General features: G+C 46.3%; 1 protein-coding gene across 2 annotated transcripts in view; it reads right to left on the reverse strand.

The window, feature by feature from the left end:
• Positions 1-14006, reverse strand: part of UNC5A (unc-5 netrin receptor A) — a 164051-nt gene extending 150045 nt beyond the window's left edge. The window contains exon 1 of one of the 2 annotated variants that reach the window (XM_042454639.1): positions 13783-14006. In XM_042454639.1, the coding sequence (XP_042310573.1) occupies positions 13783-13885 (103 nt within the window). In that variant the 5' untranslated portion in view covers positions 13886-14006. The remainder of the gene's footprint in view (positions 1-13782) is intronic. The other variant, XM_042454640.1, reaches the window with a different exon arrangement.
• Positions 14007-27378: the final 13372 nt, after the last annotated feature.

Below are 27378 nucleotides of genomic sequence, written 5' to 3' on the forward strand. Positions count from 1 at the left end.
GAATCTCTTCTACTATATGACCAGCAAAACAGCAAAAGCCAGTGACCTTCTTCCAAAGGTCAGGGAACATACTTGCATCTATCTCCTCTGCAATTCCATGGACTGTCTATTTGGTTTGAATATATTCATCTTTAATCTCTCTTATTCACCTTCAGACGTGTATGAATAACATTCACCTGTGCATGCAAACAACACAAGGATGGCTTTTAGTGTAATTTGGGGGAAAACTCACAATGGTTGAGTGGAGAACCCCATGGCACTTTAATCTGGGGCAAAGGTCACCTTGCTTTTTCCCATGATGAACCAAGAGTCTTGTTACAGACAACAGAGAACCTTCCTTCAGTGGCAATGATGCTTCTGGGAGTACACAGAATAGCTTTTCCCATTCTGTGTACGGGGGGAGGGGTCAGGTTTTGGGGGTTTTTAAATTGTAATTTTTAATTGTTTGATATTTTATTTATACTGTTGGAATCCATTTTGGTTCCTTTGTGAAAAAGCAGCATACAAATATATATTTATTATTATTACATACAATTAAAGCACCAGATTGGACTGGGGAGATTCAGTTTCAAATCCTCACTTGCCCATGATAATCATTTAGGTGGCCTTACGTGACTCAGCCTGATTTTCATGGAGTGGTTATGCAGATTAAAATGGAGGAGGGAAAAGAACCATGCACACTGCTTCATGCTCCTTGGAAGAAATATGATATAAAATAAAATGCAAGCATTTCTTGGCCCAAAGACAAGCTATGAAGCCAGGATTCTCACTTAGGTTTAATCTAGAGAAGAAGTCTGAGATCTAAATCCAATTGCAAGTATAGTGGTGAACTTTGAAGTGCATACCTCCATCATGACAATCACTATAGCAACACCTCCAATGAAAAGTCCAAAAATGCTGGTCTATGTGTTGTTCCTCCCTCCCTCTCTGTATTTTTCTAGCAGTTTTCAACCCCACCATGAGCACTCCTTTGTAAATTTAATGGATGTTGCCCACTCAAGATCAGGCCACTCCAAACACTTTGGATCACAACAAAGATGGCCTATAACAATATGTTCTGTTGCTGGGGAAATCTATTTCTGCTCTGGCTGTGGACTTTGACCCTGTGAGCTCTGGTTTCACTATGCCAGTGGTCCCAACTAGCCTAAACCCACATAATCAATGGGATTTAGATTACCATTTAGTAACAGGTTTACTCTGGTTGAGATCAGCAATTGTATTTAAGATTGAATTATTGGCATTATAAACTGCCTTTCCACCTATCAATTGCCTGAAGCAATATACAAAATAAGAAGCTCAAACTCTCTAAAAATGATTACCGAATCATCAAGAGACCTCGAGGGCCCTCCTGTCCAACCCCCTGCCATACACAATCAAAGCACTCCTGACAGATGGCCATCCAAATCTCCATTTAAAAACCTCGAAAGAAGGAGACTCCGCCAGTATCTCATATTCCACTGTTGAAAAGCTCTTACTGTCAGGAAGTTCTTCCTAATGTTGAGGTGGAATTTCATTTCCCGTAATTTGTATCCATTGCTCTGGGTCCTGTTCTCTGGAGCTGCAGAAAACAAACTTGCTCCATTTTCAGTATGATGTCCTTTCAAATATTTAAACAGAGGTATCATATCACTTCTTAACCTTCTCTTCTCCAGCCTAAACATACCCAGCTCCTTAAGCTGCCACAGCTTTTATAACAACAAAATCCAAATATAACCATTCACAATTAGGGGCTGCTGTAAGGAAGGGCCTATCTTGAAGGGCCTAACAACCTTATCTCTTCAGGTGGTGGGACATATAACAAGACATGTTATGGGCAGGTTCCTATGGAAGGAGGTACTCGTTCTGATATACTTGACCCACCATTTCAGTCTTTACTGGTAAGAATCAATATCTTGAATTGGGCTGTAAAAAAAACAAACACAGTTCAGTCCTACCACCATCTAAGACTCAATACAATGCATATAGACTATTTGTCATGTGTTCTAGTGGGTGCAATTTCTGAACTTTTTTTAAAAGGACAGTCCCATGAAGAACCCATTACATCAGTCTAAGCAAGAAGTAATCAATTCATCATTATGCTTATCCACAGCCCAGTTTTCAGTTATATAAACCTCTGATAGGGTTGCCAGGTTTCCCTAATGCTTGTCTCTTACAGGATTAGCACAGGTCTGTTAATATAAGGGGTGCGTCTTATTTGTGGGTTAGGAAGCTTGTCTCTTATAGGACTAACAGGTGTCCCTTATTTTAAGGAATGCCCCCCGTTTAAGGGCTGGGAAGCTTTCCTTTTTACATTGACTGAATGAGATGCCTCAAAATCCTCACATCGTGTGCCTCTTGGCTGTCCCTTATGGCTGTATAGAAAATCTGGCAAGACTAAATCTGAACTTGGAAGATTTGCTTTTTTGGACCACACCTCCCATGCTGGCTGAGGAATCCTGGAAGCTGTGATCCCAAACAGTTACTTTCAGAATCTCTGATATAAACACATATTCTCATGGACTGATTCCTCCCTGTTCTCACAGTGACATTTCATGAGACAAACATACCTCTGCCTTGCCCAGCTCATAAGTACTGATGTACCTCTGTGGATTCTCACATCAATATTCATGCACAATTGGGAAGCCAATGTGGCTATGAAAATCTTTCTTGGGAGTCCATCATACTTGGGCTGCATCCACAGTGCAGAAATAATCTACTCTGACACCACTTTAACTGCCATGGCTCAATACTATGGAGTTCTGGGATTTGAAGTTTGTTGTTGCACCAGAGCTCTCTGACAGAGAAGGCTCTCAAAACTACAAATCCCAGAATTCCTCAGCGTTGAACCATTGCAGTTAAAGTGGTGTCAAACTGGATTATTTCTGCAGTGCAGATGCAGCCTTGGCAGGGGGTGCACTAAAGACATCCACTAGTCAGACTGACCAACTGCCTGTCTATCACAGCACTGCACTGCTCTCAGGCCACCCAAGGAAGTTTTAGATACCATTTGGCACTCTGGACCCCCTGCCCTTCCATTATGCAAAGCTCACACCCCTTGAGACTCCTCTTGTAATGCAGGGACAAATGAAGGAAAATCCAAGACTCAGACAGGATTAGCACTTGAAAGGGCCCTCAGGCAGTCAGATCGATCCAAGCCAAGAAAGACAGGGAGAGAATTCAGAACTGAACTACATGTTCAGAATTACCACATGGTATGGTCTTCCTAGGCGTGTTCCACTTCAAAATGTAGGTGTGAATATTGCCCAACACTCTCCCCCAAATAAAACCTGCAAATTATTGAAGAGAAAATAAAACCTCAGGCAGTGAAAAGGAAATTTTATTTTGCTATAAAATCCCGATTCATCCCATTTTTGTGTGTTGTGAATGGGGAACGTGTTACTTTACTCATCATGCTACTTTTTTTACTTTTTTAGAAAAAAGAAACCATTGGCTTAGTTGTGCCATACAACCTGAAAAATCCTACTAAAAACGCACATAAAGAATAACTTTCAAAAGCAACCAGAATGCACTGCTATTCACTCGACCCCAATAACATCATTCCCACATATTATTATGCTGCTGTTACCAAAAAACAAACAGTATCTTCTTACAAATAACTATGCTGCTTTCTAAGACCTTGCTCTCAGCTCCTCTTCTAACATAACTTTTTCTTTTGAATTACAGAGTCTGAGAAAATTACTTTTTTGTGCTGGAATGCTATTGGTATGCCCTGCTATTAGTTGGACTTTTCCCAGGGTTGCACAGCAGAGCCAAGGGAAGGCAGGCAAAACCAAAGCAGCCTGTTTCTCCAACACCTTCCTTCCTTCACAGATGCAGCAACAATGACCTTTTTTCTTCTGCCACCACTGCCTAAGGTAGGTTAGCATAGTGGACCAATAGGACCTGAGTCATTAACTACAATTCTTAGAAACCTCTAGCTGTTCCTACGCTGGCTAACGAATTCTGGGAGTTGTAATTCAAAAAAGGACCTTTTCCAAGTTCTGAGTCAGAAGCAGCACCATGCCATTTGCACAGGGACCAAAAATAAAGAAGAAATTTCATGTTCTTCATATGCTTTTCCCATAGGCTTCCCATTGTCCACAATGGCCAACGCTATGGGACCTACCTGAACTGGTCTTTTTATGTCATTTCTTATTTTATGTTATTTTATGTCATTTCTTATGGTCTTTATGTTCTCTGTCCAAAGAGATTTTGGTTATCGAGATGAAACTCACTGACAATAGCCACAGAATGCATAAGGCTGTGGTGACAGCCACTAGTTTAAGAATGAGAACTAAAAAATAATTCCTTCTTCAGAACAGAGCTCAGAAATATACTTTTAAGAATGATGTTAATGATACACTGAAGCCATCTATAACTGAGCAATGGTAGGAGGATGCTCTGGGAACCTGGAGCACCATCCTACACACTGCTTAGTTATGAATGGCTTCAGCATGTCATTATCTTAATTCTTCTTTAAAATAACTTTCCAGGCTGTAATTCAGAGGCAGCTTATTTCTAATTGCCACTAGCTTTGACACAAATAGTCCACCTAAGGACATATAACTTTCCTGTTTTAGCAAAAATAAGACTCTGACCTGATCTGGAAAAATCATCCTTATGCTTTCATGCTCTTATATGCAATAATCTGAACATCAGTTCTAAGGTAGATGAAGAGGATGACACTGAAGACCAGAGCATTAGTAGAGTATTGGAGGAGTATGAAACCAGAACAGTTCTGCTTGTAGTATAAAACTGGGGACCAGTGAGAGGGCCTAAACAGAGGAATCTTAGGGTGAGGCACCAGCACATTTCAGCTGAAATTGAAGGGGATACTGGCTTTTTAAAAAATGTGAGCACAGGTCATGTCTGATCATATGCCCAGTATTAATTTCTGTGCATTTTGTATGGACACACAAAAATACACTTGTTATTTCTATTTTGTGATCTGCCTCTTATCTACCAGGATAAGGAATCCCAGGATGTTAAGACAGCCCCTGTCTAACTTCAGTCCCAAGTATCTCAAGGAAGACAGGATCTCTGCTGTCCTGCCATCTGAGAATCCCTGAGAGTTGCTGCCAGTCAACATAGATAGTACTGAGCTATTGGTTTGATCCAGTGTGAAACAACTTCTTTTATGTCCAGAGTTTGCAAAATATTTCTGTTTAGACTACCTGCTGGAATCCTCCAACCAGCATGGCCCATGGCCATGTTTCCAGGTGAATCTTGGGTGTTACAGTGCAAAAAGGGAACTTTTCCAAGTTTTCCTTGTAGTCTAATGTTCCTACTGTCTTGGATCACTGTTTGCATGAATTTTATACACCACTAACGTCTACAAATCAGAGACAACAACCCTGCTATTGTGTATACTTAGTTGGAGGACTAAAGAGAGGAGGACAAGCACTCTTGATTTGAATACAACCCCCAAGAGTCTCTTTTCTCCTTATGAATCACTCCCTGAAGAGTAATCAGATCAATGAATGTAATGAGATAAAGGGCTGTTATCCTAAAACAATATATCTCAGTATGAATGCTTCTCTCTATATATAGTTACCCCCACTTTACTGTGGGATGAATGCTCCAAACCTGTATGGCTGTGGTGGAGGTGGAAGTGGGAATCCAGCCCTTGACCCTTGTCACACCTTTAACTGTATGGAAGAGAAGTGGGTGGGTTGGAGTTCAAGTGAAGACCAGGATTGGCTAGGACAAATTAATTCAATGGTTGTGTCCAGGTCCTAGCATCTACCAAATAATGGCATCAGTATCAAAGTTATCTGGGCTATGGAGCTTAAAAAATTATTTTTGGACCACAGCTCCTAGAACCTCTTTTCCCACCAGTATGGCCATTCTGGAAGTTGTAATCCAAAAATGTAGCTTTTCCAAACTGGGCTTCATGTCTAACTAGAAGCAAAAGGATGGTTCTAGAGAGCCAGCCTAGGCAGTCATGCTGCTCCATGGGAGTAGGTCCAAGGAAAACCCAGGCCTGATTTCAAGGTAGCCAAAAAGACAAACAAATGGGTCCTAGAACAGATCAAGCCTGTCATCTCCCTGGAAGCCAAGATGATAAAGTTCAGGCTGTCATACTTTCGTCACGTCATGAGAAGGAATGACTCACTGGAAAAGACAAATATGCTAGGAAAGGTGGAGGGATATAGAAAGAGAGGAAAACTCTATTAAGGAGGTCACAGGTATAAATGTACAGGACCTAAGTAGAGCAGAGGAAAACAGGGAGTCTTGGAAATGTCTCATCCACAGGATTGCCATGAGTCAGAATCAGCTCAAAGGCCATTAGCAACAACAACAATTCACTGGTGCAGCAATGAGCTTAAACCAGCCTTAGGAAATCTCATGGGTTAATCCCATGAGTTAATTGTTACTGTTATTCTGTGACTCTGTGACCTGCTATTCTCTGGTCTAGATCTGTTGCAGTGGGATGAAAATGATATGGACATCACAGTGGAAATACTGTGAAAGCAAGCTTAAACAGAGCAAGTAGGGAGCATCATGTGCTCAGCCCAAGCATAATGTCAAGCAAAAATGTGGGCTGTGTCCTGTAGACACCCACCAAATGACAACAGAGATCACTGAATGGTCTTCCTTGCCTGTCGCAGACTGAAATATTTGTACACATATACTTGTGTGCACATTCATAATACTCCTTCAGTGGTGTGGGTTTATACCATATAAAGTGGTCTCTAGACCCACCCTTCCTTTGGTTTTTATAAGAGGAAGTCATGGGACCAACAGAACTGTGTTGGAGGAGAAGAGTTTTAAAGTGCTCTCTTCTGGTGCTCACTAGGAACTGCAGGTAGGAAGAATGCTGGTAACTAGCTGAGGCACCCAAACCCAAGAATTATGCATGAGAAAGCTGTAACATCAGAAGTGTCCATTTTGAGTTGCTGCAAAAACTGGGCCAAACAGTCTTATCTAAACCATTTTTTTTTCCAGAGGAATCTTGGCACACAGTTCCTAGAAGTGTTAGTTTGCTTTTAGCCCTGCTTCTCACTATTGATCTCTCTGCTTCAAGGAGAGAAGAAACGGGCCCTTTGGTCTCCTTCCCACTTCTGTATGCTATTGAGGGGAGGTGGTGCTGAATTCAACTGACCCCTACACAAGCTGGCAAGAAGCCCAAGTCAGCACAGCACAAGTTCCCCAAGGGTCTAGCTGATGCCATCCCAAAGTCAGCAGGCAGCGCTGGGTGCTTGCAGCTGCTCAGAAGAGCAGGATAAGGAAAGATCTTACATACACCTCATTCTGCTATAAGGAGCTATTGTGAAAGAAGGCTTTATTGCATAAAGGAACGGCAAGGCTGGCAATTCTGTAGCGAGATTGTTCCAATGGTTACTTTCATTCTTCCTCTGTGCTAAGAGGGTACAGCTTATCTGCACCTAATTTCTTGTCTGAATTTGTCTGCCTTCAGCTTTCAGCCACAGGCTCTCATTCTGCCTTTGTCTGCTGCATTAAAGAGCCGGCTGCCGTCAGAAATCTCTTTCCGTACCATGTAGGTACTTAGAGATTGTGATCAAGTCACCCTTTACCCTTCTCTTGGAGAGACTAAACAGATCGAATTGCTTTGGTAAGCCAAGGCTGCCAGCCCTCAAGTCATTCGTACAGCCTCTCCTCATACTGCCTCTGATATATCAACACTTAAAAAAAAAACCGACACATTTTTTTTTGCAGTATAAGCACAGCAATGCAGCCTTCTTATTCCTGTTGCAATGACCCCTACTTATTTAAGGGGGTTGTTTACAAAATAACATAATACTAACCCTTCACACCCCTTAAGCACATTAAAACAGTCTTTTTATAATCAGGATCTTTGAAGAATGGTGAAAGGTGGACTCCCCACCCCACCACCATTAACAACCACTTTTTCAAAACAGTGTTACGAGAATGGAATGGTGATTATAATACCTGTTGATAACTGTGAAGGAACACTCTAGGTTAATTAGTCCAGAATCAAAGTGGCAGATTAGCAAGGGATTGGGAGAACAACACTCCCTGGGACATGCATTGAAAACTGGAAGGAGGACGCTTTTCATGTGGGAATGCTTTAACTCCTGTGCTTTATGCCCTGCAATTACGATGGCTGAAGCAAGGAATATAATCATCAGCAGACATGTGAAAGAATGGTCCTAATTCTGTTGATGATGGGAACTGATCTGGAATAAAAAGGTGTGAACTTCTGAATGGTGTAGACAGTTTTTCTGCTTTTTTCACAGAGGACTCTTGAGCCAGTCCAGGCTCTGCTGTTTCTTCCTTTCCTCCTGTACTTTTATAACAGGAGAGGTCAAAGGGAGAGAAAATTCTAGCTGATTCTGCTGGTGGTTGTTTTAAAGAAAGCACAGAAGGTTTGCATGGTGCAAGCCCAGCAAAACTGTTCTTCTGTTTGCCAGAACAAACTGAGATGGCAACCCAAAACACAGGGCCCTGTCCAGCATCGGAAAGCTTTATTAAAATTCACCCTCTAATTTGGCTGCTTCCTTTCACCCACCTCAAAAACCCATTAAGTTAAATGCAGTACATCTTTGACATTTCTCATAATGTTCTCTCTGCCCCCTCCTGTCTAAGAGCACTAAGGCTTTCCAAGGCTTCTCAAGTTATTCACACTGTCCTAGTGGATGGAAACAGCTCTTGGCTGCAACCTTTCTTCTGAAGATTGCTTGTCTTTCTGTGGCATGGAAAAGGGGAGCTCTTGGGCCACATCTAGAAACAACACACCTTGTCCAGCCTCCAGACACTAGGTTTGCTCTAGGCGAGCCTACTCCAGTTCAAAGATGCTGATACAATGCACACAAAGGATCATTGAGCTTTGAAACTAGGCCATAGGTAACAAATGCTTCTTTGATTTTCTTTCCTTCTCAGATGTTGTCTGACTGGCTGTGAGAGCTTTGGGGGCAATGTCTCTTTGTTTTTTTTTTTTGCTGTGCTCATGTACAGGAGAGTCCTTGGTTCACAGCTGGTTCTCTAAGTAAATACTATACTACAATAACCATTCCATAATAATAAGAGCATTTGGAGACAAGGTAGTTGGGCCTAGGATCTTTCTCTCAACACTCAATCCTTTGCTTTCCCACAACTACTTAAAGCAGATTCCCCCTACTACATGCTGCTCTATGACCACAGACAAGCAAAAGAGTATCATCTTTCAGTGGGTGAATGGGAGCAGATGTTCATTCCTGTTCTGCCTGCCTACCTGGGAAGGTAAGAAGTCTGTGTGGGACTTCTCTTTTCTGCTTCCATTCTCCAAGGCTGTATACCTGGTCCTCTTCCCCATGTTTATCTTCACAATAATCCTATCAGCTTGTTTTGGCTGAGAAACAATGACTGGTCTATTTGCCATGGGACTGCTGCCTCCCCAAACTGGCTGCCCTCCATATGCTTTGGACTACAACTCCCTTCAGCACTAGTCAGCATGGCTTTGGTGGGAGTTGTCCAAAGTGTGTGAAGAGTGTCCAGTTGGGTAAGGCTGGATGGAAATCAGAAAATGCAGAACGGGCCCCAAAGCAGTTTCCTGAACCTCACCAGACATCATGTTTTTGTTTGCTTGTTTGATTATGTGTCAGGGCTTATTAAGGGTTGTGACTTTCTTCAAAACAGATCAAAAATGGCCAAGAGAATGCTAGCTCCTTTCGCATAGGAAGATGACACCTCTGCAGAATTCTTGTGGAGTACAAATGGAGCGCCCTTTTGTTTTGATTTGATTTTGACATTTGCAGCTGGCAAGCCTACCCTTTTCTTCTGTCTGTCAAATGAAATGGGATGTTGTTTCTCCTTGCTTAATATGTCCCCTACCTTAAGGAAATGGGGGGGGGGGGGAGAGGGAGAGGATGCAAAGGAAGGGGAGGGATGGTCTCCAGGCTCCATCTGGGTGCCAATTGAGCAGATAGTGTCTTGTTCCATCTGACTACTGGCAGGCAGGCAGGACAAATGGGGCTTAATCAAGAAACATTCCAGTAATATGCCAATTGAATTACAGGATCCAGTTTTCTTCCCTCTCCCCATCCGCAGCCAAGCTCCTGCATCCCACCACCGACAAGAGCTCAAAGGCATCCTTTGTCTTCAGCTGTTGCTTTAACTCTCCTCAGGGATGGCCAAGCAGATTTTGACCATGTGTCCAGCAGTGCCCCCTTCCCCCAAGGCCACAACACTTTCATGTTCAGCATGAACACATCTCCACTTTCCCCTCCAATACCCTTTAACTAACACATCAAAGGAACAGGGCAGTCCTAGGGAGACAAATGGGAGAGATTCTCTTCAGTACTTGCCTGGGGATGAAGTAAGGGGATAATAATTTATTTTTGTGACTGTGCAGAGAAGGCACTACATCCCATCTGAACTTGAAAAATAAGCAGGGTCAGCTCTAGTTAGTACTTGGGTAGGAGACTGCCAAAGAATACCAGGTGCTGTAGGTTATATTTCAGAGTATGGAACTGGCAAAACCGCCTCGGATTAATCCTTGGATAAGAAAACCACCTGGAATCCATGGGATCACCATCAGTTGATCCATTCAGCCCTCCTCAAATTTTTGTCTCATGGTTTTCTCAAATACTGGCTCTGTAAGACTCCCAGTTTTAGTATCTATGACTTTCCATTGCTGATCTCAGTGCCATATCCCCTTTCTCAGGTCTGCAAGTCAAAAGTGAAAATGGGGTTCTCAGGGAGTTGGGCAGCCCCATCCCCACAAATACATGCCTACAAGATGGTACTATACCTCTGCACATTGATCAAAAATAAAGGCCATTCTTTGTACAGCCTGTTACAGTAAAAACAACCAAGTCCTGTGGAAGCTTGAACACTAACAAATCTATCACAGCACAAGCTTTCATGGATTATAGCCCATTTCTTCAGACCCATAAGTCGGCAAGTGATTTGAAAACACATACTACTACTAGGGAATAACAAAGCATACTGTTGCACCTTAAAAAGTAGCAAATTAATCACAGCATGGACTTTTTGTTGGCTATAGTCCCCTTCATCAGAGCTACAAGTTATACACACAGGAAAAGTGATTGTGGTGGGGTAGAGGAAGGGATTGTGGACAATAAGACAACCAGAAACAAAGTGCAGAAAGTATTGGTAATGGCAACAGTATTGTTCTTAACATTTCATAAGTTTGAGGAAATGGGCTGCAGTCCATGCCAGTTTGTGCTAGACTTTAAGGTTCCACAAGACTTGGTTGGTTTCCCTGCAAAATGGACAAAGGCAATCTGAGACAGAAGGACATTTGTGAGCTTCACAGGGAGAGAGCTGGGGAAGTCAGGGTGGCAAGAAATGGGGATCAGGAGGAATTAGTCAAGTGACTTTGCAAAGTTTGTTCCAATTCCCACAATTTGCCCAGTTATGCCTGGCACTGCGACTCAGAGAATAACACAATAACATGAGTTGGGAGGAGGGAACAATTGGCCTTTCCTTTTGTGGATTGGGAAGAACATGGAACAAGTGGGCTGAAATGGGAAATAGTCTCCCCCCTCCCAGCCAAGTGCAAATAGGTCAAATTTGGCCAGGCATCATGTCCTCCCTCTACTTAGGCCCCATCCATTGCCCAAGGAACTTCACCCCTCCATGGGCCCCCTTTAGTGCTTGTGCCTCTGGGCTGGCAGACTTGCCCCCTGCTTGGCTTGAGAACTGGCCAGCTCCCCACAGGCTGGCACTGAGAGCAGTGGGAAGGGGAGGGAATGACAAAAAAAAAAAGTATCCAGTCCTGCTGCCAGGTCCAAGCCCTCCTCCTTCAAAGAAGCCCGTGGTATGTGTGGGCTTCAAAATAATCACAGAACTGCTGTAAAATGAGGAGAGTATGCAGCTCTGTGTGTGTGTGTGGCTGTTGTGTAGAGAGAGCATGTTCCTTGTTGCCAGATGTTCTCTGCCCATGTACAGAAGAAATTAATGACTCCATGGCATGCAAATATTAGCCATGGGGGTCTGGAGGCATGCTACCAAGTGAGGGGTCCACTTGCACTGGAAGCATTGGAGTTTCCATGTCGAAATGTGAATATATGTATTGCTAAGGTAACCCCTGTGTGAACATCTTTATGTGTAGTTTGCTTATGTTTCAGACGCTTTGGGGATGTTTGAGTTCAGTCTCTATAAGAGACACTTTCAATCCTCAAGAGAGCCTACCAAGTGAGGGTGCATGCGTGTGTGTATGTATGTGTCTCTTTGGTGCATTATGACGGAGTGACTGGGATTGTAGCTTGGAAATCCTTCAGCTAGTGTGTCTCTAAGAGCAAATTCTAAGACACCTGTGTGCTAGACTAGTTTTCTGGGACCATGATATAAAAAGAGTAAGGGGGAAAAGGGGGAAAGGCCACCCTGTTCCAGTTCTGTGCTCTGCCACTGACCTGCCAGATGACCTTGGCGAAGTCTCTAAGGCTTTGGGCCTCAGTCCACCACATCAGTTCAGGGAATGAATGCCCTACCATGCTTGCCTCCCAGGTGACCGCACGGCTTATTTCTTCAAGGCTCAGATGCTGCTGTGATCTTTAAACTGCTTCTGAGCCTAGCCAGGCCGTGGAGAGTAGATGGGTGTGATTGTTGGTGAGGAATGAGGAACACTTATCAGCCAGCTCTCTGAAGACCCCCCTGTCAACTTGATCATGCCCATGCTCACATGCCAGTTGGCAATACCCATCTGCACTCAGGATTCCTCTCTTTGGCACACAGTTGGTCAGATACAAGCCATGCTGCCAGGCTCCTGTCAAAACTTCACCTTGGGGTGCCCACCATACAGGGATCCAGGGCTACTCAGGTGAAACTTATGCACTCCTAATCCTTTCCTCCTAACAGCAGCTTTCCTTGCCAACTGCTGGAGACAACCACCCTCTTAGCTGTCCAGCGCTCACTTCAGTCTAGTTCACCTGCAGAGATTCCTGGTCCTCTCAGGGAGGCTCAGCCCAGTCCTGCCCAGTCTAGTCCAGCCCAGGCAATCTCTGCTTTGCATCTTTCCTAAGAAGACTTCCAATCGCCTTGCAAAAATTGCCGTTGGTCAGATCTGGGAGAGACAGGGAGACAGGACTTCAGGAGGGTATTCTAAATATCCAGGAGACACGTGTATGTGTGTGAGAGAGAGGGGGGGGAATGCAGCCCCATCTATCCCAACAGCTCTTTTGTCGGACTCAGTCAGAGAACAGGTGATTTGGGCAGACACGGCCAAGTGATCCCTCAAGACAGAGTTCTGGAGCAGAGTGGGCTCCTCTGGGGCAGCAAGAACCACCCCGGAGCATCCTCTCCCCGGGCAATGCCAAGGCAGAAGGGAGAGGGAGCAGAGGGGGGCACCGCACATGGCATTTAGCCCCGTAATTCCTTCAAGGGGGGCTGCGACCAGGCTGGGAGGTTTGCTGCCAACCCTTGGTGATGGTGACAGTGGGACACACATTCCCTCGGAGGGCGGTGGAGTCTCCTTCCTTGGAGGTCTTGAAACAGAGGCTGGATGGCCAACTGTCCCGGGGTGTGTGTGTGTTTGTGTGTGTGTGTGTGCTTTGACTGTGAGCTCCTGTATGGCAGGATGGGGTTGGACTGGATGGCCCTTGGGGTCTCTTCCAATGATTCTATGCTTCTAAGACCTCCCTCTGGAGCCCAGGGACCCCGCAGACGTCTCAAGCCGCTTCGCCACAAGCCTAGGAAAACAACTCTGGAGGGAGGTGGAGGAGACGACGGCACTCTCTGCCACAAGAAGCCTCCGCGCCTTCGCCCTCCCCGACCCTCCGAAGCGCTGTGCCCTCCGAGGTCCCACCGAAGCCCTGGGCCCTCCCCGCCCCCCTCCGGTCCAAGCCCCGGCAAGGAAGGCGCAAGAAGGTGACTCACCGTTGGGAGGAATGTGGCTGGTGAGGAGGGTGCCGGCCAGCAGGACATGCCACAGCCCCGTGCCCAGGCGGGCACCGGCCCCCATCCGCTGCCATAGAGCCATGCCAGGGGGCAGGAGCGGGGGTCGCAAGGGAGGAAAAGCGGCGTCGCGAACGGAGACACAGAGAGGGAGGCTCTGGTCCCAGTTGGAGTGCTGCCTCTGCAAGGAGTCAGGGCGCCCCCTCGGGTCCCTTCAGCACCGCAGCGGGCCCCGGGCCCTCCGCAGCAGCCCCCATCTGCCCCCTCCGCCGCCGCCGATGCTCCTGCTCCCGCCACCGCCTCCGCCGATGCTGCTCATGGCCCGACGGAGCTGACCCAGGGAGAGCGGAGTCGGGGAGGCAGCAGGCGAGGGGCCACCGCGGCCACAGGGCAACAGCGGGTGTGCAAGTGTGTGTGCCAGGGAGGGAGGGAGGGAGCCAGCCCCTCCGCCGCCCGGTCCTCCTCGGCGGGTTTCAGCCGCTGCCTCCTTCCCGGGGCTCTCGGCGTCGAGCACCTTGTGGTCCTCCGCCGCGGCAGCAATGCAGAAAGCGAGAGAGAGAGAGAAGAAAGGAGACGACGAGGGCCCGCAAAACCCGGACTGGAATCCTCCTCCGCCGCCGCCGCCGGAAGGGACGGAGCAACAGCTGGTTCCAGCAGACGAGTGGCGGCAGCAGCAGCAGCAGCAGCAGCAAGGCTCCAGAGAGGCAAACCAAGCCTCCGCTGGGAAGGAAGGAGGAGAAGCAGGAGGGGGAGAAGGAGCCCAGAGCCCCCTTCTGCTGCTTTCTCCGCCTCTGTCCGCACCGCCAGCCCGCCCAGACACGTCCTCCTTTTCCAGGACTATATGTCCTACATTTCAGCCTCCTGCCCAGGAGCCGTTCTGAAAGGTCCTCCATTCTGAGCATCACTAAGGAGCATGGATTTATAGTCATATGAAGTGGTTTTAGCTTTTCTTTGGTCATGTCTCTCCATTTCCCTTTTCCGGGACTATGTCCTCCATTTCCGCCTTCTGTCCAGGACTAGGCATGCCTACATGTCCTCCATCTGGAGCGTCACTAAGAAGCGTAGGTTTAATATTTCTAGGAGTGCTTTTAGTCATGTCTCTCCGTTTTCCTCGAATGTCCTACATTTGAGGGTGCCTTGTCCTCCTTTGCAGTGAGGACTCCTGGTCATCCTGAGCCCTCCAGGACTCGGGCTTTGGGAAAGAGGAGGAGGAGGAGGAGGAGGAGGAGGAGAGGGCGGGGGAGAGCGTGGCTGTGGGGCTTGAGAGGGGGCCGTCGTGTGGGTCTGGCGGCGCCCCCTTTTCCCCCAGAGGGAGGAGCGGAGGAGGAGAAGGAGGAGGAGGACTCCAGCCTCTCTTCCCCGTTCTCTTCCCCAGAAGGAGCCCCACAGCCGCCCTTCCTCTCCCGCTCTGGGATTTCAAGCCCGGGAGATCCACAGGTGGCAAGAGGGGACCCGAGGAGAGCCCGGTCTGTCTGTCTGTCTCTCTCCCCCCTCAGAAGGCAGCCAAGAGTTGGTGAGCTGCATTCCCGCCCTTTCCCCCTGCTGCCCTGAAACGAGGGGGCAAAACACACACAACTCTTTCATCCCTCAGCCTCCAAGGAGTTCACAGCAATGCCTCAGAAGACCCCTCTCCCCTCTCAGGGGTTTTAAAAAACCCTCTGGCTCCTCGTTCACACAGCGGGGGGGAGGGGGTGTCAGTATTTTTGGGGGGGGACCAGGGTTGGAAGAAAGGGGCTCCCCTCAAGTGCCCCCTCAGCCTTGGTCCCCTTTGCGCCGAGCAGGAGCGAGGCTTCCTGAGGGGCCCAGAGCCCGGTCCAGGTGCCACCTCCAGTCCGGCGCTTGTCTGGAGCAGGAGCTGCCAATCCTGGGCATTTTTATGTCCTGGACAAATGTCCCCCGAGGAGCTGGCTGCCTGGGACCCCCCGCGCCGCAAGCCCCCCCCGGGGCCGCCTCTGCCGCAGCGGGGCGGGAAGGAGGGAAAGCCGGGCTCCCGGTGGGGTGGGTGGGTTGAGGGAGTCTTGCGGTGCCCCCTGCGCTGCAGCAGGGGAGGGAGGGAGGGTGGCAGTGCCAGGGTCAGGCAAGGAGGCTGGTCTGGGGGAAGAAACCCGCCTGTGCCGCTTTCAGCACCGAGACACGCGGCGGCGGCGGCGGCGGCAGAAGAGACACAAAGGACGGGACGAAATGGGGAGAGAACAATACAGACAGGCGCCACGGACATGCGTGGCCCTGTGCTCATACGTGCATCTGACACACTACAATACATGCGTGCATTTGGGGGGGGGGAGTGGTGGTGGGGAGCATGAAGGACAAAGAGAGGCGAAGAGCAGAACAGAGCGACGCAAAGCAAAGCAGACTGTTCTCCGAACCCAGCAAAGCAGACACAGACCCCGCTAAGACGAGACAGAGCGTGCTACGCAGCCTTCTTCTTCTTTCTTTCTCTCGCTGTCTCTCTCTCTCTCTACACACACACAGATAGAGCTGCTTCTGTGTGGAGCTCCATGCTCAGAGTTCTACGTACAAATGGTTTTGCGGGTTTTGATGCCGCTGGCTAAGACTGCATCCACACTGGAGAAATAACCCGGTTGGCATCCCTTTTTCTGGCTCAAGGCTATGGAATTCTGGGAGTTTGAGTTGTTGTGGGGCGCGCCCACAACAAACTCCAACTCCCAGAATTCCATAGCCTTGAGCCAGAAAAAGGGATGCCAAACCGGGTTACTTGTGTGTGTCATGGAACCCCAGGAAGAACAGCATCGAGGAGCTGAAACTGACAGGAAAGCTGGCACAGGAAGGGGGAAAGCCCCTCAATGTTTCCTTACATCTCTCCCTCTGGGAATGAACCTCCCCCCAGGCACAGTGAACTCCCCTGCACTGTAATGTGCCTGGCACCTGTGGGGTATCAAAGTACATTGACCCACACATGCCAAGAAACAAGGCAATGCCATCGTGCCCTCCTCTCCCCGGAGTTCCCTCTTCTTCCTATTGTTCCTCAAGCAGGTTTGGAGGCCCAAGAATAGGTTTTGAACTTGGTGGGGGTGGGGGTGGGGGATGAAGCAACACAGGAGCAAAAATGGATGCAGAGTTGTGGAAGAGACCAAAGAGCACTTCTCAAACAAAACAAAACCCAACCTCTTCAGCTTACTTAAAGGATACATTTTTCTTACACACATACTGTTCCCCAGTGGCCAAAAGCATTAGGCTTTTTGGATTTGAATTGTCTGCTTTAGACCTTTGAGCCAATCTACTCTGCAGCCCCATTCTGGCTTGGTTTAGCACTCTGCTGGTTTAAGGAGCTTTCTACTTGCCCACATGGGACACCCGCCCCAACCCTAAGGTTTCTTGGAGGGGGGGGAGCAGCTTACCTTCAAATATCTACTCACCTGACCATGCTTTGTTTGGCAGTCCTTGCTAACCTTGGTATCTGGCTCTCACACAGAAACAGACAGAGGCAAAACCTCTCTTTAAGTGTAAGAGAAAAGGGGTGATGCTGTCTCTCAGAGGGGGGTAGCAGCCATGCCCCCCACCCACAGTTGTTATGAAACAGTGTGCCAGCAGGGACACTGCTGCCCAGCAACGGGGGGGGGAGGAATGACAATAAAACCTCCTCCTTTCCATCAGAGATTGACCCTAAACCGATGGGGTAGGGAGAGGAGGGTGAGGGAAGATGTGGCTGTGTGCCAGCAGGTGTACATCATCCCCTGAATGGTTCTGACTGGGAGAGAGGAATTGCAGGTACCGAGCTGTATCAAGTAAATGTGAATGCACTGATCCTTGCTTCTTGGCCATTTTCCAGTGTGTGGCTGCTCTCTGATGTCAGTGAAAGGTGACAGAAGGTGGCCCCGAGAGACTTGATCTCACTACTACTCCCCCCCATCCCAACCCTCTTCCACCAGCTTCTTTACCAGACTGAGAGATACAAAGACACACACAAACACATGCACACCTTCCTTTCATCATTGTGTAAATGACGCAGTGTGTGTGTGTGGGGGGGTTGTGTTCACCATTTTCCAGAACTGTCTAGGGGACAGAGGCACTCAGTGCTCATAAGAGTGATCAGAGTGAGGGAGGTGGTAGATTGCTTAGTTAAAGCCAAGGGTTGCTTACAAAAAATAAATTAAAAACTGATTAATGAAGAAAGTCAAGGTCTCTTACCTATTCTGCTTGGAGGGGTGCAACTATTACTGACTGCAGCACTGGCCTGTTACGACTGCCAAAATAAAGCTGCTTCGGGTCTCTTTGGAGGTATGCTATTTAAATGATGCATGCATCCTAAGAATCCGGAGCTGCACCAAAAGCTGCACTCCGGTGCTTAGGAATGGAGTGTGGCTTTGGTGCGACCTCCGGACTCTTAGACCCATGCATCATTTAAATAGCATACCTCCAAAGAGACCTGAAGCAGCTTTATTTGGCAGTCTGTAACAGGCCACTTTCACCCTGATAGACTAAATAAGGGCACACAGACTCTGTTGTGAAATTTGACATTTACAGAGTTTTGGGTGATGGAAGGGCAGGTAACCCTGCAACACTTTTTAAGGTGAGAGGATGGAAGCTCAAAACTGGCAGGGCAAGTTATTATTACATTTGACTACTTGCAGCTATGTTTTTACAAAACAATACAAAACATGGAATATGTTGCATTCAAATATTCATAGTTATCGCCATCACCCAACTGAAGCTAGTAACAATCTGAAAGCAATAGCAAAATAAGGATCATTTAGTACACTTCTGACTGATACTTCATGAAGAGCCTCAGCTCCTAATCTTTTCCTCCTAACAGCTTCAGCTATATAGAAGTCTTGGTGGTCCAATTTTGCCCAATTATTTTTTGGGGGAGGAGGAGGGGAAGTCAGCCCTGAAACCCAAGTTTTAGGGCTTGAGCCCCTTTCTCCTCTTTCATGTTCTGGGGTTTATGGACAATTAGAAAAAGTCTTTCTCATTACTTCCCAGAAAATTGTTGTGTGAGTCTGCTTGACAGCTCAGCAATAAAAAAGGGACTCCCCTGGGTCAGAATAAAATGGGGCTTCTGTGCTATAGTTTTCATACTTCCCTTATCTCCCCTTACTTTTTCCCAAATCTCCTTTGCCCTCTGGCTTTGGGGTTTACATCTCTCCTGAGTTTCTTGCTTTCTTGCCTTCATACTGATTACCAAAATATTCCAAGTTTTGCAAATGCCTATTATTGGCCTAAGAATGAGTGCCACCAGTTAAGAAAATGTATGCTATGAGAGCAGAATGTATTAAGAACATTCTTCATGAGATCCTTTATTGGCACGATATGGATGCATATTGTCACTTTTCCTGTGCCAGTTTAAGCGAGAAAACTTTGCTCTCCTTTCCGATGTACATAATTCTGGGTGCTAAAATGGTGCCTTTTATAGCCACTGGATTTATAGTTCCATCCCGTCCCCGCATTTGTCAGTAGGACTCCCCCAGTCAACAACTGCTATGGAGGGGGCTATCCTCTCTGGGTTCATTCGCTGAAGAGGACAAAAATCCTTACTCTGCCCAGTTCCAAAATTAGCTTCTATTCCCCAACATTTGCTCCTCTTGCCAAGTCTTCCCAGTGGCCTCTTGCCTGTGTGCCTGACAGGAATCCGTTTCTGCAAATAACATGACAGTCCCCTGCTGTTTAGGAACACTTTGGTGGTTGCTGTGGGAGATACAAAACCACACTTGCTCCCACTTACCAGTCCCCTTGGTAGAATATATATTCACTTCCACTTGGCAGCTCAAAGTTGGAGAATGATTAGCCTGTTTGCATGAAGATGATAAAACTGTCCTTAAGGAGATGCAGCCTGTGCCACATTTAGGCTCTTTCCCCCCAGTAGTACATGCTGTTCCCTAGCTGTGGTATGCAAGATTCAGCTCCTGCTAGTCCTGTGGCCGCATATGCAAATTACTGCTCATGAATATTACTGTTCTGGTCAGTTGGCAGGCACAGGAACAATGAAGTTAGGGTGCCCTGTAGATGGCAATACTGCCTGGGGCACCTCTGTCACTAGACAGAGCAAAGCAGCCACTGCAGGCAAGCAAAATGGGAAGTGGTAGTTATTTTAACTGATTACTATTGTATTTTTCAGTTCCCTGAGAAATGTGCCCGTGGTGTTTTCTGCCTCAGCTGGCAAAGTAATTTGTCCAGTCTTGGATACATTGGACTTTAACTTGTTCTGTATACTGTATATGTGCCTACAGTGTGTGTGCATGTGTGTACAAGAAAGGGGACATTTGACATTACACGTCAGTCAACAGAATTTTGGGGGTCAATACTACCACTTATACTTGGTGTCTTAGCTGCCAGAGTCAAGAATGAGGAAACATCAGATGGCCCTACTATAAGAGCTCAAGATCAGACCAAGACATTTTGCCAGCTGAGGCAGAAGAGAAAATGGCATGTATGTTCTCCGCCAAGTCAAGGTGCATGCCACCCAAAACCAGCCAAATTAATCTGGCAGAAAATCCCATAAGCCTCTCTCTCTCTCTCTCAAAACAATATAATAAGAGTCAAGAGATAACAATTTGCTGCTCTTTTATTACACCCCAAATCTTCTGCCTGAGGCACCTGCCTCAATCTGCCTAAAGTTAGTGGCCATAAGAAAGCTTCTGCAGATGTAGTAGGAGTTCCCTGCTATATTTCATGTTCATTTCTGGCAATGAGAGATAGTGCTTATTCAATATACAACATGTTGAACACAGCTTAACAACAACTACAAGCATGGAGAAAGTGTGGACTGCTGATTTATGACCTATTCTAATTCACAAATGTGGCTACTAAAAGCTACTGTGACTGAATCCGGAAAAGAGATTGTATAGAATCATCATCATCAGCAGCAGCAGCAACATTTATGCCTATGGGACCTGGGGACTGTTGAGTATGTCACCACCACCATCACACACTTTCTTCACAGTTGTCTCAAAGTATTTTGCTTCCTGAGGCAGAGCAGTGAACAGTGCAACTTCCTGCTTAAACTCCCCAAACTGCCTCTCCTTGGATGTAAAAACATAGTAACACGTTTTAAAAACCTGGCAATTTCTTTCCCTTTCATGATACCCAAATTAAGCTGTTTGATGTAACTGCCTCACCCTGGCTGCATTTGACACTGCTTTAATTGCCATGGTTCCATGCTACAGAATTCTGGGATTTGTAGTTCTGTGAGTTATTTAGCCTTCTCTCTCAGAAAACTCTGATACCACAACAAACTACAAATACCAGGATTCCATAGAATGAAATCATGACAATTAAAGCAGTGTCAAAATGCATTAGTTCTGCAGTGTAAATGCAGCCTTGGTCTAATGGTCAGGGTAGTCCTTCTCTTCTCAAATCAGTTCTAAGGTACAACCTATTTCTCACTGGGGAACCAAAGACTTCTGACAGGCATGGTCAGCCATGGAAAGTAGAAGAAGCCAGTCTCAGGACTTTCTCATTATTTTTGCCAAACTAGTAAGGCTAACATTCTACTCAGCACTTGCCCATCATATTTTGTGCAACTCCTTCCAATGTCCTTATTAGGGAAAGTGCTACTGTAAGAAGCCAAGGTTTTAGTTGGGTCTTTCTATAGTAAGCGACTTAGGTCCCAAATCAAGAGAAAGATGTGAAAAGAAACAACAACAACAACAACAATAGTATCACTTGTACAGACATGTTCTGAATATTATCCTTCCACTGGGAGCAAGAAAATGCAACTGCTAGTGCAATGGGAATTACACCAATGCAAAAATTGCATGGAACACTCTCAAAAGTCCTAGAAGCAGTCTCCAACACCACCTCACATGTTGCTCTTCTCTATATAAGGAGGATAAGGAGGTCCCTGGGATCATCATGGTGCATTGCTGAAAATGAATATTAATTAGGAATCTCATCTTAAAACAGAAAGCCTTTGGTGTTTTATCTCTGTACAGCCATTTTGCTTCATGCTAACATCATCCTGCCTGGCCAGCAAGCTCAGATTACCTCATACCTTCCTTAATAAACTTATTGATGTTGCATTATAAATTCTATTTGAAGTGCTGTGTGGCAGACCAGCTGACTTGAGGTGCAACAACTCCCTGGAAGCATCAAGGCTTAAAGGATCAAGCAACAGAATTGGGCCCCACTGAAACATGGATCCAAAAGAGTGTATATGGCTAGTTCCAATGAATGAGAAGCAAGGCTAGAATTCCTGATGTTGTTGCTTGTCTTCAAGTTATTTCCAATTAATGGTAACACTAAAGCGAACCTATCATGAGCGTTTCATAGCAAGATTTTTCAAAAAGGATTTGCCTTTGCCTTCCTCTGAGGCTGAGAGATTGTGACTTGGCCAATGGATTTCCATGTCTGAGCAGGGATTTGAACCTAGGGTCCCAATGTAACACCCAAATCACTGCACCACACTGGCTTTTTAGGCTGGAATATATCAGGCAGAATCTGATAGCTCTGGTGAGATAAATAGTGAAAGAATGGGAACATACAGGCATGCAATCAAAACTCTCTCTCACACCCAGGATTCTGGAGCTCAGATAATAATCCTGTTTTGCACATGCATAAGTTCCCCTACAGAAGGGGTTGGATGTCTTTGTTCAATGCAGAAGGTCTGTCTTCAGTTCAAGGTTTCAGGAACAGAGTTGCACATGCAGTGCCATTGCACACCGGGTGCTGTTGGGTATGCAGATGGGTATTCTTGGCCAATGGGTATTCATCTGCTCCTGCTGGAATTAGAGGGAATACTTCTATGGCTACACATTTGGGTGATCATTCCATTCTGCATTTGGATGCATGTTGGACACCACAATGTTGCATAAGAGTCATATAACTCAGTCAGTTTGTAACTTTGGTGCTTAACAGATGGCCATGTTGCCCCTGGAAGCACTAGATCGGCACCACAGCAACCACCTGCCATGCCCCCGATCACTGCAAAGCAGCTCCTTTTTGCACCATGGAAAGAGTGCCCTTGCCACCATGATAGAAGCTTTTTGGCATTCCTTTGGTGCAGTGCATTTAAACGCTGCACCAATGGAGCACCATGATGGCCCCGCCATGCATTTGGGCATGTGGCATGATGCCAGCGTGGGGGTGGCATGGGGGCAGCTGGTGTGCATACACCATGCCTCTACACCATCCCCATGCCGGCATATAATGCCGGTCTCTTTAGCCCTTCAGTATGCAGAGATTCCTACCATGCATGAATCTTCCCATTACTCCCAAGTACAGTTGACTCATTGAATCAATGGGATTTATGTAAATAGTGGAATTCACGATTAAGCTGTTGATTCAATTAGTCTACCCTAGTTAGGACTATGAATACAATTCAAGCTGATATTACACTACAGGAGAGCCACTATGGTTTACCAGTATTGGGACTAAGTCCTCTGGACCTATAGAGTTGGAAGGGGTCTCATAGGCCATTGAATCCAAACCCCTGCTCAGTGTAGGATCTCCAGCTGAAGCATCCCCAGCAAGTAGCTGCCTATCCTCTTTTTGAACCCCTATTGGTTCGACTGCTGAACCGCTTTTATTGTCAAGAAGTTCCTTCTAATGCTCAACTAAGATCTACCCTCCTGTGATTTAAAACCTTTAAACCTGGTCCAACCCTCTGGGGCATCAGAGAACAGGCCTACCTCCTCCTCTCTGTGACAGTCCTTGAGGTATTTAAAGAGTACAACCATGTTATCCCCCCCCCCCAGTTTTCTCTTCACCAAGTTGAATATACCAGTTCCTTCAACCTTTCCTCATACATTTTGTTTTCTATACCTCTTACCATCCTTATTGCCCTTCTCTGAATCTGGTCCAACTTGTCTATATCCTTGTTAAAATGAGGTACCCAGAATTGAATCCAGTACTCCAGATGAGGCCTGACCAGCACAGAATATAGGGAGACTATTACTTTCTTTGACTTGGAAACTATGAGGGAATACAGACATGCAGAAAGGAGTGCCAAGATGCCGCCCCTTTCTGTCGCGCATTGTTGCTGCGGTGACCACACAGTGCCAGCAATGATGAGCTCCAAAAAGGAGCCGTGAAACGTGACTCCTCTCTGCACCACTGCCAAGGCGCCATTGGTGCCCTGGAGTGGCGTGGAGGCATCCTTTGTGTGCTGCGCTGTTTAGAGGCAGCACACAATGCATGTCATCAGTGTGTGCACCATCTCAATGCATACACGTGCACGACCTCCTCAAATGGCACCTGGAGAGCACGGAGCATGTGGATGCTCTGTGCTCCCCAGCCCTAATTTTGGCCCCAGGCCACTGCAAAGCGGCGGTCTGTACTGGGCCTATGGTTTTATTAATGTGGGTTAAGATAGAATTCAACCTTTTTGCTGTAGCATCACACTGTTGGCTCATGTTCAATTTATGATCAACAATAATCCCAAGGTCCTTTTTGCATATGGTAATGCTGAGCCATGTATCCCCCATCCTATAGCTGTGCAATTGGTTTTGTGGTCTAAAAGTGGAATTGTGCATTTGTCTCTGTAGAATTTCATTGTATTAATTTCTGCCCATTTCTCTAGCTTAGTTGTAGTTTTAAATTACAGCTTTCAGAATCCCCCAACCACCAGTGGACAAGCTCTTCCTAGCTCTAGTCCATGTCTAAAATATTGTGGTGTAGCCAGAAATACTGAGGGATCAAGCCTGAATCATACAGAGTTTTCTGCCTGATTCCAAACTGGACCAAAGTGGGAATGCCTAGGTGGGCATATTTATGAGGTGAACTGTGTCTTGAAGCAGTTTGAGTTGATTTTCCAGGAATCCCAGAAACAATGGGATTCCCAACTGGTTGATGGTTTTAACTTCAAAGTTACAAAAAAGGATTATTATTATTTTTTGGTTGATGGCAGTGGCATTGATTTAACCAAGCAGTGATAAAATCAAGACAACCCCAGGGAGTATGGGACAGGATGAGGTGTTTGGAAATACAGTGGAGGCTAGAAGGGAGATAGGCTTATGGATTTAGGCTGACAGACCTCTTTGTCTTTGACCTTCAAGAGGAAATGTACAAGGCAGGGGGTGGGAAGAAGCAATACTTATACCCATTAAGTAACATGGGTCCTTTTCACATGCCCTCAAGTCTTATGTGACCACTCATGAGAAGTTCACGTAAAGGTCATCATGACCTTTCCAGGATCATGCTGTTGGCCTCTATGTACCTGCTATTAGAATAAAACATAACAAAATATCTGTACTGAAAAATAACAGGGAGGGAGGTATGCAGGGTGGTCTGATATAGTGAATGGTGGAGCACTGCAGAGAAGGGTCACAGATAGTTCAATGTTTCATACATAAAGGTTCAGTCCGCAGCCTTTCCAGGTATAAGAGCCATCCTGAAGAGCCATTCACAGTCAGATGAAGAAGAATCCTGTGGGAGCCAGTGCAAAAGGGTGCTATGGATCATCTTAGTTTGTTGTTGAGGAATTAATATCTAAATCAGGCATTTTAAGACTAAGAGATTTATACTAGCATGAGCTTTCATGGATTATGACTCTTTTCCTCAGATGCATGGAATATTTAACAAACAAACTCATAACATGGCTACCCCTTCAAAAATTACCAGTTAAGAGACTATACAGGCATACCTCATTTAACAAAGCTTCTGACAAAGAAGCTTCTTTTTACAAAGTCTTTTTATGCCTAAACATCCCCCTTGTTCTCCCCATTTTCTGTCTAGCTTGAAGATTTTTTGCAGTATCAACATTGTGAGGATGATGAAGGAGGACCGGAGACTTTTGGTATTGGGCTGCAGCTGCATGTCTGCAGTAGACAATGTAATGAATCCCGAGTTGGGCAAGAATGGATTCTGCTTTAGCCTGTTCCTACTGTAGGGGGATGTGTCTGCACACAACAGTAAAGACAAACAGCAACTGCCTCAAGAATCTCTTACTGAGTATGCATGAAAAGCAAAACAGAGGGGGATAAAGGGAAGATTAGACTATCTTGTCTCACCAGCTGTCCCAAAGATGTTATAAAGGACTGCCAACTTGGCCAGTGGAGAGTGACAATAGAGATTATAGTCCAATATCACCTGGAAGGCCAGAGTTTCCTGAGTCCCACCTTAAAGGCCTTCTGGGCTTTCAGAAAGTGAGCATTACAGATCATCAGTGATAAGAAAAGATCACCACCATTAAGAGAGAGCACAAAAGCCATTGCTGACCACATTGAGAGATGCCTGGTAAGCTTCAAATATACTTTGGTATTTCCTGTACACAGCTTTGAAAACCATGGCTCTCTTATGCACACTGAGAATCCCACCAACAAATGACTTATGTACTTTAATGTTCCAGAACTCATCTTTCTGGATAGGCAGGTCTGTAACAGCCACTCATCTACTCTCACCTACCATACCCAGTGTAAGTGGAGCAATGAATCTGTTCTGGGTTTCAGTCTGATCTGTAAAGGAATTATGCAACTATCCTATTCCCCAAATCAATTCAGCACCTTGGCTAGCTCCTTTAAAGACTGAAACCTGCAGGGGATTGAGCATCCCAGTAACCTGAGTCACAAGCTTCTCATCTTGACTTTCAGAGTCTATTTCTTTTAGGCAGGACGAAGCAGGGCACAGGCAGCAAAGCAAAAGGTGGACTTCTTTGTAGATCAGTTTAAGGTGGGCTAGCTGGAAGTCAAGAAAACTAGCAGAGAAGGCAAAGACAAGGGATCACAGCAGAAAAAGGAATGGCAGAGGAAAGACAGGCCTTCTTTGTAATGACGACGTGCTTTTTTCCTTGCCCTGTGTCTGCATGCTCTGCAGAGCTAATTTCATTTATCGCTCTAGGGGAATGAACAATTAACAAGATGCTCTGATGCCTTTAAGAGTTGAAGTGGGTGGGGGAAAGGCCAGGCCAGCTGCTACCTTCCTTTGCCCTAAGAGCACATGAGCTCCAGCACAGGTTTCCACCCTCTCAGCTTCAGCAGAGGTCCCTGGCCCTCTCTCCAGAGAATTTGGTGCTAGACAGAGTGCAGGTTGGCCTCCTTGGCACCCCAGTTCATCTTAGCCTTCTTTCTCCCCTAAAACTAGCACAGAACAGACTTCTCTATTTCTTCTCTCCTATGCTTTCAATCTTCCTGTTCCTTCTGTTCCAAGGGACATGCACGTTCCGCCACTGAAGACCGATAACTACACTGCCAGGAATAGAGACAACAGCAGCTGGCAAAAGGCTACATTTTGGGGTGAGAGTTCCCAGAATTCTCCAGCTGCCGGTCATGTTGGCTAGGGGATTTTGGGAGTCATACTCCGGAAAAGTAACTTCCCCAAGCTCTGGTTTAAACCATAGGGGGGTGGCAGTTGAAACTGAGGTGTGTAGCTAAAATAATAAAACTCTGGACCAAACATGGGCAGGCTTTTGGATTAGGGCTGACCTTAAATATTTTGCCTGAAACTAAGCACAAAATGGCACCCACCTCTAGTCCACAGAGAGAAGCTGGTTGGACCAGCAACTGAGGGTAGACTTGAATTGTAGAAATAATGCAGTTTGACACCACTTTAACTGCCCTGGGCCCATCCTACAGAATCCTGGGATTTGTAGTTTTGTGAAGTACGAGGATTCTTTGGCAGAGAAGACTAAAGATCCTGTAAAACTACAAACCACAGGATTCCACAGACTGGAGCCACAGCATTTAA

The sequence above is a fragment of the Sceloporus undulatus genome, chromosome 2 (genome assembly GCF_019175285.1).
Source record: "Sceloporus undulatus isolate JIND9_A2432 ecotype Alabama chromosome 2, SceUnd_v1.1, whole genome shotgun sequence".
NCBI lineage: Eukaryota > Metazoa > Chordata > Lepidosauria > Squamata > Phrynosomatidae > Sceloporus > Sceloporus undulatus.